The following is a 12,173-nucleotide window of genomic DNA, read 5'->3' as shown; positions in this document are numbered from 1 at the left end:
TTCCCATCTCCGAAGTTCAGAATGCTTACTCTTCTACCTCTCAAGGGTGCTGTGAAGCATGTTAAATATTTGCATATGCTCCAACATACCCAGATGAAAGGCACAATCTGAGCAACTATAACAGTTATTATGTAGTCAGTCACCCACCACTGTTAACAAGGATAGTTCCAAGTACCACCTACTGGCAGTAGATGGCAAGCCTGAGTAATAGCATAAGCCAGAAAACTATGAAAGTAGGATAACACTGGAGGGTTGGAAAATCTGAGACTTCATAATACATAAAGTTTGTTTCTTGGCAACAAACCCATCTAGCTTAATATCATTTCTCTCTATTGCGGATATGAATTTTGTTACTTCGTGATCTCTAGTGCTAGCTTAATGCTGTCACTCTCTCCCAAAGGCATGCATGCTGCTCCACTGAGTTGTGCAGATTTCTCAGCAGAACTCAATGGAGCAGGTGCAGCTTGCTGACCAGAAGCAGATTCTCATCTCTGAAGTTCATGAGCCATGGAACCATCTGGCACGATGCACGCCATCTCTGTGCCATCAAGACAAATATTTCCAATTAAATGAAAATCTTTTACTGGCACATCCACAGCAAGTTCAAACGACCATCATTACCGATATGAACATATAGATATAGCTAACAACTGAACATCAGAATAGTGACACAAGCCAAGTTAGAAATGCAAGGTCTATCTATCATCCCCCCCGCTCCCCTTGAGGGGGAATCTAGAGGATTGCCCTGACAATCACGAGCACTGAACATTTTATTCACGTATGCTGTACAATTTCGTATCTTGACAAAGAATTAAATCACTAACATCACCCCCACACCTGCTTCTGTACCAGATACTGTCCACACATTTTAACCAACTTGGGGAAAAAACTGTGTGTAAACAAACATTTCCTGATTTTTACTGTTGTAAAACCTCTTACCCGACTCTTTTCGGTCATCTTTTACAGAATTATGTATATTTTAGGCTGTAAGCTACTCTGGGCAGAGACCTATGCTTTTTCATTGTTTGTGAAATTTCACGCACTCAAAGCTAAATAACATCCAAAGACTCTAACAGATGCCTAATTTTTTTTGTTTTTTAAAAGAGACGTACAGCTCTTCACACTAATTTTTATTCTTAGTTTTCAGTACATCAAGTCTAATTTGTTTCTAATATTGCAGGAATGTAGCTACTGATACGAAATGGTGAAGAGACTATGTGAACACTCTGTTTTCTATCTTTATCCTTTTCTCAATGTGCTTCTGTTATATTTAATGAAAAATACAGGAGCCCTGCTGTGAGAAATTTAACACCTGTAAATTCCCATGACTGTAACCAAGGTCTGTGTAGCTCAGTAGATGTGCCTGCATAATATTTCAAAGATACGAAGTACAAACTCTGCAGAAGTTGAACTACAGTCACAGTCGCACTTCTCTTATAATAAAAATAAATAAATAAAAATTATATGAAAAGCATTTCAAATGTGGAAAAACAAACAGTAGAAACAAATAATTCAGCTATTTAAAACAAGTGCCTGTAATTACACCTCTATCCCGATATAACGCTGTCCTCGGGAGCCAAAAAACCTTACCGCATTATAGGTGAAACCCACATTATATCAAACTTGCTTTGATCCGCTGCAGCGCAGCCCCGCCCCCGTGGAGCACTGCTTTACCGCGTTATATCCGAATTCGTGTTATATCGGGTCAAGTTATATCAGGGTAGAGGTGTAATGCTAACTCAGTCCCTCACTGGAATTTCTAAGGCCATACTTTGCAGCATCTTAAGGTTCTATGATTGAATAAGACATGGCTAACGTGTACCCTTTCCCCAAATCATTTTGAGTGTTATCTTCATTTAAAAAGGTGTACTGAGGAATAGACTATGTACAGCTAGCACATTAATCCAATTTGTCAGCGTGGGTGGCTGCATTCCTAGTATAACCTTTGTACAGATGTTAAGAAAAGTCAAAGGATAATCTGGTGAAAAAAGTAGAGGTAATGGAAACATAGGATGAAATTCTGGGTCCATTGAAGTCAGTGGCAGAACTCCCACTGAGTTCAATAGGTCCAGAATATCACCTCATAGTGCTAATTCTTTTAGTTTAATAACTACATGTGTTATTGAGATAATCGTGGGCTGATCTGAAGACTGATAATTGTGTGACATATTTCATCTTCACAAATCCAACAACTTGCAACTTTTGGAAAATTACAAGAAACCTAGGGGGGAGAGAATCCAAATCAATGTGGGGGGATTATGATCTCATGGAAAATCTCTGATTTCAATTAGCCCCTCATATTGCCCAGGATTTAATTTGACATGTTCTCAGAGAAACAGATGACGGGATGCAGCATCATACCCAGTCACCCAAACTCACACACGCAAAGGTATCAAGCCATAGATCTGTATTTTACAAATACACATACACACTTTTTAAATGAAAGTCTTGGAATCAATATAGTCTATGAGAACACTGACAAAAATGCAGCGTTTGGCTCTGTGGAAAATGTTAGGAAATGTTTATTCAAAAGTCAGCAGTTGGAGAAGGACCTTTGGAGGAGTGAAGATGGAGACTTACCAGCAGGAGGTAGTCTGGTCTGGGCTTGCTGAAGTTGCCAAGAAACGTCTCTCCAGAATCCAGAGACTGGCCCATCAGGAATAACAGAGGACCTGGCTACCAACAGGGTGGCGGGGGAGACCAAATTAGGAGTACATTGGACTCCGTGGTTCATGAAAAAGAAGCCTGAAATGGGGTACGATATAAGCTTTTCTGGGGCTTGAAAAGGACAGTGGGCACTGCCAGATGATTAGCCCTGAAGTGGATTCCTAGGTTTTAATTTTACATAATAAATTACAAATTTTGTTAATTCTTCCTCGAGTGGAGGTATGGTGAAAAGGGATTTCTGCAGCAGCCTTCAAAGAACACCCACTGTCCCTATCAGGGGATCCCTGCACTTGGGGACAGGGTCCTCATAACAAAAAAGCAGAAAGAGGGGAGTTCCAAAGTAAAATTTCCTAGTGAGAAGTTTGGTGGTGGCAACAGGTAACCAATGCCAGGTGATAGGAAACCTAAGCTCATGAGAAGCCCAATCCTGCAAATCCTTAAACACATGCTCACGTATTTGAGGAGTCCATTTGAACTCAATGTGTAAAGTTAAACATGGACATAATTCATTTCAACTTCAATTTTATTTTTAATTGAAAGTGATGTAAAACTTATTAGATGTTGTTTTTCACTTTTAGCCAATAATGAACGCAAAGTACCCCTCAATAACCAAAACTAGAGGAGAATATTTGAGAATTTGCATTTTTATAACGAAGAACAGAATCCAGAAGCCACGAGTACTTCTGTGTAATCAAGTCATTTCTTTCCTTTGCACTTTGATCTCTGAAGACAGCAGAAGACATCCTATAATGAGATCAGGAAGTAGCCATATACAGTGAACACATGCACTTAGATAATCAGCACATTCCTTTTTTATTAGATATCTCAGCTCAAACCATTACACCTTTCAGATGCTTCAAAGCATCTTTATGTTTAATAGCATTTTTACTGAGAATAAGGTTGAAGAAAGCAGACTTTTTTTTGAAAGAGGAATAAAAACACAGCTATGTATCGCATGCCATTGTGTGTAAAAAGCTATAAAGCTAATTTAGCAACATGAAAGCATAAACTCGATGTACATTCTGATACAGTCCAGCCTTAAGTGCTTTTATAAAGAAAAGCTAGCAATGAAAAAGTAATATGTTTTCAAATTAAATTGCTTACAAAAGAAATAAAAATCCAAGCACAGCTAAGTTTTTATAATGGAATGTGGTATCATTTAACTGCACTAATGTAAAGAGCTGAGGTGAAACGTGTAAAAGCTATTTTTTGATGCATGAGCATTCTGACAGGCACGCACCTCTCTACAAATTTCATCAAAAAAGATAATAGATGTGCTGACTTGCTTTTTTAGATAAAAGCTGTGAAAAAGATGTCAAAGGCTAGGGGTCAGAACTGGTGACATTTTTCTCTTGTCAAAGAGTCTGACAAATGGATTGAGGGAGCAGGTGAGAAGTTAATCACAACTGTATATTTTTTACTACTCACATGTACACCATTAGGTTCCTGGCAAATTGGCCTAGAACAGTCATGGTATATACCCCCATAGCATTGTGTCATTCAGGGACGGCTATCAACTTACTTTCTAATACACAGCTCCAGATATACAAGCCTTGACATATGCGCAATGTAAACCACGCCATGAAATTTCAGTAACACTTTTGTTGCATTTTTTATTCTAATAGGTGCTAATGCATATGTAGGGAAACTGAATTAACCTAAGCCTCAAGATCTTATCTACATTTTTGCATTTGAATTTAAAAAAAAGGATACCATCAGAAGTATTCCTTCCCCACCGATGTTTATAACCATCTGGAAGGCTGCAAACAATTTTAAGCATTACATGGTAAGTGGGTTTGCTATGATATGTTCTGGACATGTTGGGCTACTAGTGTTTAAAGGTGAATTGTTTCCTTAATAATATATATGGAGATATACCTATCTCATAGAACTGGAAGGGACCCTGAAAGGTCATCGAGTCCAGCCCCCTGCCTGCACTAGCAGGACCAAGTACTGATTTTGCCCCAGATCGCTAAGTGACCCCCTCAAGGACTGAACTCACAACTCCGGGTTTAGCAGGCCAATGCTCAAACCACTGAGCTATCCCTCTCCCCTCCAAAATAGAATGTTGGGTTGGAGGGCACCTCAGGAGATCATTTAGTCAAGGGGTAGGCAACCTATGGCACCCGTGCCAAAGGCAGCACGTGATCTGATTTTCAGTGGCACTCACACTGCCCGGGTCCTGGCCACCAGTCCGGGGGGCTCTGCATTTTAATTCAATTTTAAATGAAGCTTCTTAAACATTTTAAAAACCTTATTTACTTTACATACAACAATAGTTTAGTTATATATTATAGACTTATTGAAAGAGACCTTCTAAAACCCATAAAATGTATTCCTGGCACGCGAAACCTTAAATCAGAGTGAATAAATAAAGACTCGGCACATCACTTCTGAAAGGTTGCCGACCCCTGATCTAGTCCAACCCCCTGCTCAAAGGAGAACTAATCCCCAGACAGATTTTTTTCCCCAGATTCATAAGTGGCCCCCTCAAGGATTGAACTCACAACGCTGGGTTTAGCAGGCCAACGCTCAAGCCACCCGAGCTATCCCTCTAACTCAATTATAATGAAGAATTACATGGACTCTGCAAATAGGTAGCGGTGGGCCGGAGAGGGGCCTTAGCAGACTGGTGTGGGAAGTTCCAGAGAAGGAAGAGGGGATCACATTTTGCTTCTGCTAAAAAGTATGGATCATGACTCAGAACATTGCTGAGTAGAGTCGAAAAGGGATCCTGGCAGCTCCAGCCAGCACCGCTGACTGGGCCGTTGACTGTCTGGTTGGCGGCGCTGTGCAGCAGGGCTGGCAGGCTCTCTGCTAGCATCAGCGCCGCGCAGCTCCCAAGAAGCAGCCAGTATGTTTGTCCCCCCTCCGGCTCCAACACCTAGGGCAGGGGTGTGGCACCACGGATCCAGCCCTGTGGTTCATTTCATCCGGCCCACCCGCCCCACTCACACCCCACCCCACCCCCACAAGCTGGAACTGCAAGCTCAGGCTCACCCTGCTGCAGGGGGAAGCCCTGAGCCTCTCCCCCTTCCCCCCCCCGGGGGGGGCTGGAGCCGTGAGCGCCTGCTCGCCCTGCTGCGGGGGGAGTCCCTAGCCTCCGCGCCCCCCCCGGCGGGTAAGTGGCCTGCAATTGATTTTTTTCTGTGGGTCAATGGTCTGTAACAGAAAAAAGGTTCCCCACCCAAGCCCGCTCCCCCAGTCGGAGCCCTCACTCTCTCCCCCGCACCTCAACCCCCTGCCCCAGCCCAGAGACCCCTCCCATACTCTGAACCCCTCATTTCTGAGCCCACCCCAGAACCCACACCCCTAGCCCAGAGCCCACACCTCCTCCCACACCCCGACCCCCTGTCTCAGCCCAGAGCCCCCTCCCATATGCCGAACCCCTCAGCTTCACCCCCAAGCCCGGAACTCCCTCCTACGCCCCAAACCCCTCATCCCTGGCCCCATCCCGGAGCCCACACCCCCAGCCAGAGCCCTCACCCAGTGAAAATGAGCGAGTGAGTGAGGGTGAGGACAGCAAGCGACAGAGGGAGGGAGCACTGAGTGATCGGGGGCAGAGCCAGGGCCTCAGAGAAGTGGCGGGGCAGAGGGCGGGGCAAGCGTGTTCAGTTTTGTGTGAGTAGAAACTTGGCAACCCTATTGCTGAGACATCCTCCGCATCCCTGCTCCCTATAGAGATTACTATACTCTTCCCAGCATGAATAAACTATGTGGGCTAAACATTGGTTGCATGTGGAACCTGAACAACATAAAGCCATTCACAGAGGGACCTTTAGAGCAGCTTCTCTAGGGCTCAGCAGAGCCCGATCTAGAGTGGAACACTTGCAATCCCATAGCTCTACATTAGCCAGAGTAATTCTATTCATAAAATACAAATACCAACTAGAATGTAACTCATAATAACTGATCAAGTCCTCACATCAAGATCAGTTTGAAAAAATCTGCACCTCTTAAGACTGCAAGACAACTTTAAAAAAATAAATGAACACTGTGTTGAAAACATTTTAAATAACTTTTGCAAACTGCATAGAAGAAAAAAAAAGAAGGAAAAAAAAAAAAACCTGATGATTCTTTCTTACTCAAGAATAGTATGTACAAGATTCAAAGACTACTGCCAAGATCTGGCAGCTGAGTTTTCTTATCATAGACCCTTCAAACCTCATCTTATTTTAAGACAAGAGAAGAGAGATCTCATCACCTATAGTATTTTTCTTACATTTATAACAAAATTCTTTATCACTAGCCAAATTCAGGCATGACTGTCAGCAATGATCTATGCAAAACATGAAATCAGATGTGGAAAAGAGGGTCTGACAAAGCCAGTCTGCCTTCTACCAAGGCAGGGCAAATGAAAATTGAATCACAGAATATCCACCAATGAAAGTCTCAAGTCATAAAATAACAGAACCACAAAATAAAAATTTCCACATGGTAAAAATGTTTACAAATTGCAATAAGTTAATACTAAATGGAAGTACTAATCAAAATTTCTAAATTAAATTAAAAATAGCTATAATATTTCAAAGGGAAGATATTTTACCATAACATATTGATTGGCTTTACTGCTTAATCAAAGGGGACTGATTATGTTTTAGAGCGCTTGTATTCTGGTATCCAATTATATACTCCGTCAACCTAATCCAATTAAATAATGTAGTGCTGTACAGGAAACAATTGAAATATATGCAGACAATTTTAGTAGTACTCATTACATTATGATTTAAGAAATCTTCCATAATGAGCCTGTCTCCTCACTCAAAAGAGAAAGGACAGTACCTGGTTTATGATTTTTGTTCCATATGTTTAAAAATATATATAATGCACTCAGAACATGAAAGGATTAGTTAACTTGAGTATGTGTAACTAATGACAGAACAGACATTCTCCAAAACCTGGTTAGTAATTCAAATATTTTTAAAATAATTGCTAATGGATTATTGTACAGTATTTAAAATATGTCCTAACAATTTCAGGATCCCAGGCCTCATAACCTCTTTTCCCTGTGATCCATTAAACAGCGACTCGTCATAAATAACATTTGTGAGACATAGATAATAAATTAAAAGGACACACAAAGAAATCATGAAGGAGCTTCTTTCCACTGAGCTGTTAGTACAGCACTTTGCATCTTCAAAGCACTAGGCAAGCACTAGGTATGAAAGCAGTTCCAGAAGCACCATAACAAAAACACAGAAACACTGGACAAGAAACTAACACTTCTCCTGATGTCAAAATTTACTCTTGATCAAACAGAAGAGTTCTAAGGCTGTGTCTACACTACAGAGGCTTGGTCTACATTTTCAAAAAATTATTTCCATGCAGCGAAGTGTTTTCTAGGACTACAGAGAAGTCTAAGATTTAGTTTAAAAAGTGAAGAAACTGGCCTGACAGGCAACTCAGGCTTGTGATGTCAAAGCAATTTAGATCAAAATTTAATATGAGCTACAGCAAGGGAACATCAGCTAATTTGTTTTAACACATGCTTAACACCAAAACATACAATGTAAGCAAAAGGACTGCTAAGAGTTTCTACTGATGGCACTGTAGTTCAATATTTACATTAAACAGATCTATACCTCCTCAGTTACTGTAACACTATCAAAAGCATTAAATACATTTTTAAAATACAGTTACAGTTGATTACAAACAAACCTTTTTTGAGCTTCAGTCTCTCTCCTGGCTTGTTCCAATGCCAATTCTTCAGTTACTCTTTTCTTTAGTTCTTCTTCATTAACTACAATTAGCAAAAACAAAAATTAACTTTAAATGTGACAATATAAAAATATGATGCAGGAACACAGGATTATGTCCCATAAGCAAAGCAAGCAAAATTTTGCAAACATTTTTTTTTATTTTCTTCATTTCTCTATTCAACAGTCTAAGCATCTTCCAAATTTTAATGTACGCATTTTCTTCAAATTGTTTTCATTCCAAATTTTCAATTAACACACTCCCACCAAACAAAAGTTATGTCATGTCATAAGAGAGACACACACACCACATAAATCTTCCTGTAACTTTGAACCTCTAACACCTGAGCATCAACAAGTAAACTGGGTTAGAAGGGAAACAAGTTCCAGTAAGAAGGTAGTTCCCTTTTGTTTAAAGGGACTATCTCAAGTGCCTCCTCTAATCTCCACTGTGGCAAGAAGAAAGAATCATACATTCGGATCCCAAAGCACGTAAGACATTAAGGTTAAAGCCAGCAGCCCGACCTCCACCCAGGAACTTTACAGAAATCAGTGCAATTTCCAGAGTACTGCCTCACACATCACTCAAATGGCCTGCTGCATTTTGCATTACCCTGAGACTAAATGGTCTCAATGTGTAGCACCACAGAGTGCAATTGCAGCAGCCATGTCGCAAGCAGACACAGGCATGGATAAGGAAGAAGGTCCACATCAGAGAAAGATTTACACACTTCTAGATAGGCCCAAACTGGGAAAAAAAAAAAAAACACCACCTTCTTCACCACAGGCTACTATTTGGTCTTCCAAAAATCAGTCATGAACCTACTAAAAGTCCAAGACTGGATAGCCTGAATCAAAAATAGCAGACTCATCCCCCCATCTCTTAACCAGGGCTAGAGAGCTCACCCACGCCAGCTATTCCTGTTGCTCTCATCAAATCATTGTTACTGCTTTGGTCTTATCTGCATTTGGCCTAACCCAGCACAGTCTCAAACTCTCTCCGATTTCATAAAGACACTGATTATTATTATATGGGATTATTTTATTTCCTAATGTGTACCAAATATGCGTATCATATTTTAGAGCATCCCAAAAAGCTAAAAATACAAAAGGTATCAATTAACCTTAAGGAACATGGATCTAGTTCACATGTTGCAGCACACACTAATCTCCCCCCAGCACCTCAGTGAGCATCACAGATCAAAACAAAAGCAATTAAGATTCTGTTAAGAATGTAGGAAATTTCTGTATTTTTATGGAGACTCAGTTTACCCACGCACTGTTTTATTGCTACCTACTTGGACTCAGATAGTTACTTCTTTCCAGATACTCCCCTAGTGCTAAGGAGATAGGGTGGAGTGTCTGACCATCATTAAGGACCATCAACAAGTGAAAATGTTATTAAAGTTAACATTTAAAATCAAATATACACAAGTTGAGAGGGAAGGTCCTGTACATCTGGGGTCAGGCTTGAGTTATGAGGGATTACAAGTATTGGTTACAAGGTTCACGAGATACATACATATCACATAACCAGCATAGACCCAGATTGGGGTGCGGGAGTTTTTAAAGTGTCAGTACATGCCCTGACAGAATGAAGGGAGAGCTGCAAAATAAGTGAAGCCAACTCTCTCCAGATCCCTAGAAAATGAGGTGTTACTACAGCCATTTACACCCGGAGGCTGAGCAGCTCAGGAGAGAGGTACCAAAGAGCATGTTTCCTGAAAAAGGAGGAACCTTTTGGCTGCCAGACTAGTTGGAACAGATGGAATTTACTGAAGGGGTCAGAGAGAGAAACTGTGATTCAGAGGAGAAGTAATGAACTGGATGACTGCAGACCAACAGAGGGGTCTTGGAACCCTGAAAGGACATAAACCCGAAAGAATGCTCAAAACTCATGTGAACCTGAGGCAGGTAATGATATATAGATGCTCATTGTTTTACCTCGATCTGTGTATCTCATGCTGTTTAAAGTAGAGAATTATTGTTCTAGAAATCCTTCCGCAAGGCCTGTGTCTGTTTACTTCAACTATCACATGTCCCTGGGAGGAGTAAATTATAAACCTGAGTGCCCAAAAGGGTGGAGCTCTGAGGAAGGAAGTGCTTAAGCTTTTGGGGTGTCAATACTCAACCTTGGAGCCTAGGACATTTAGATCACAAGGTCCCATTTCCAGGAGAGGCGTGTGACAGATAATTCAATAAGATCTACCAAAGAGATTGTAAAAAATTGCCTTAAGTTTAAATATCTTTGGAGTCCCCTGTATTATAAATGTACAGTTTATGTATAATGGTGGGATTGTATGCAACTTCTCTAGGAAAAAGACATGGCCAATGTAAACCCTGGGAAATGTTATGAGCTTCAAAGGGCTATTTTAAATGATATGCCAGACAAGAAGGAATTTTTTAAGTGAGTTTCCTAGGACATACCCAGTGGGAGGAGGTAAATGCAAATTCCCACCTCCGGACCCAACCTTTCAAAGCTACACACTAACGAGAGAACCACTGTCTGACTAACTACCTATTCACAGATCAAAGACCCAACTAATATAAAGGAAAGACTAACCTCTGCATAGGGGTTCTTGTTCTGAGCAAAAGGCATGATGAACTTGTAACCGCAGAATAACCCTCGTGTGAGATTTGAAGGACTACCAGAGCTCTTTTTGGAGCTGGGGTGATCTTTGGTAAGCTTATTAGCATGTGTATAGGTTCTTTAATTGTTCTACTATGTTTTCTCTGTAATGCTTTCACCTTAAGAATAAATGTGCTTACTTAGAAAGACCTGTGTTGTACATTATAGCTGTGGGTAATTAAGCTGTTTGTAAGTTCTGAGGCAAAAGCAACATACGCAGGGAACAGTGCAGCCTGAAAAAACTCAAGACAGGAGGGAGAGACATGTAGGTCTCTGCCCAAGAGAGGTGACGCCTGGGAGCTGGAAGCCGAGAAGTGGGTGCCCTTGCTGGACTAGCGAAGCTAGAACTAGTGACTAAAACCTTCCCACACAAAGCACAGTCTCTAGCTCCAACATCTCTGGCACTCCTCCTGTGCGCAGTCTGTCTGGTACTTCTTGTCACAGTTCAGGACAACAGCACCTGTATTCCCTTCCATAGTCCAGCAAGGGCATCCACTTCTAGACTTCCAGCTCCCAGCCATCTACTCTTTTGGGAGGAGAGCTGTGTGTTCTCCTCCTGACGAGGGTTTTTCCAGGCAGCATGGTTCCCTGCCTACACTGCTTTGTTTGCTCCTCAGAGATTGTAAACAGCCTAAATGCCCACAGTTATAAGCTACCACACAGCCATAATACAAGGACTGCAAAAAAACGTTTTACGCTAATCAATCTGAATACATTAAACTTAACTCTGAAATGATATTTCAATATTTCACATCTCTACTCAGCTCTTGGCAACATACGCACGTATACAGCATAACAATTATACTGCTTACCAGCATCACTATCCTGAATTTTATTGTTCTTGTGTAAGAAAAAAGTTAAAAGAAGTCTAATGAAGCATGGAACTGTCTTTTAAAGTATAATAAATAAGATTCAGATATCAGCTAATACAGACATAACACATTTAACATGATCAATCAATCACATATTGATCAGCCAAATACTAATAGGGAATAAAAACGGAGTGGTAGATCGTTGATTAAGATTCTGTTATATAGGTGGAATGCTTCCCAAATGAGAAATTTATGATATCTCACTGAAGATTATAATTTCAAGAGAAGGAGGACTTGGTATAAGAAAAAACAAACAATCTCAAAATTTCATTTGTCAGGAAAACAAAGAATCTGAAAGAAACCGAGTCT

The 12,173-nt window shown here is 40.9% G+C and overlaps 1 protein-coding gene across 2 annotated transcripts in view; it reads right to left on the bottom strand.

The window, feature by feature from the left end:
• CHCHD3 (coiled-coil-helix-coiled-coil-helix domain containing 3) overlaps positions 1-12,173 on the bottom strand; it is a 264,347-nt gene that overhangs the window by 210,592 nt on the left and 41,582 nt on the right. For both annotated transcript variants that reach the window (XM_024106313.3, XM_005291866.5), the window contains exon 3: positions 8,326-8,407. In XM_024106313.3, the coding sequence (XP_023962081.2) occupies positions 8,326-8,407 (82 nt within the window). The remainder of the gene's footprint in view (positions 1-8,325; positions 8,408-12,173) is intronic.

The sequence above is a fragment of the Chrysemys picta genome, chromosome 1 (genome assembly GCF_011386835.1).
Source record: "Chrysemys picta bellii isolate R12L10 chromosome 1, ASM1138683v2, whole genome shotgun sequence".
NCBI lineage: Eukaryota > Metazoa > Chordata > Testudines > Emydidae > Chrysemys > Chrysemys picta.
Note: the sequence above shows the minus strand (reverse complement) of the source record. Positions and strands in the feature narration are given on the sequence as shown.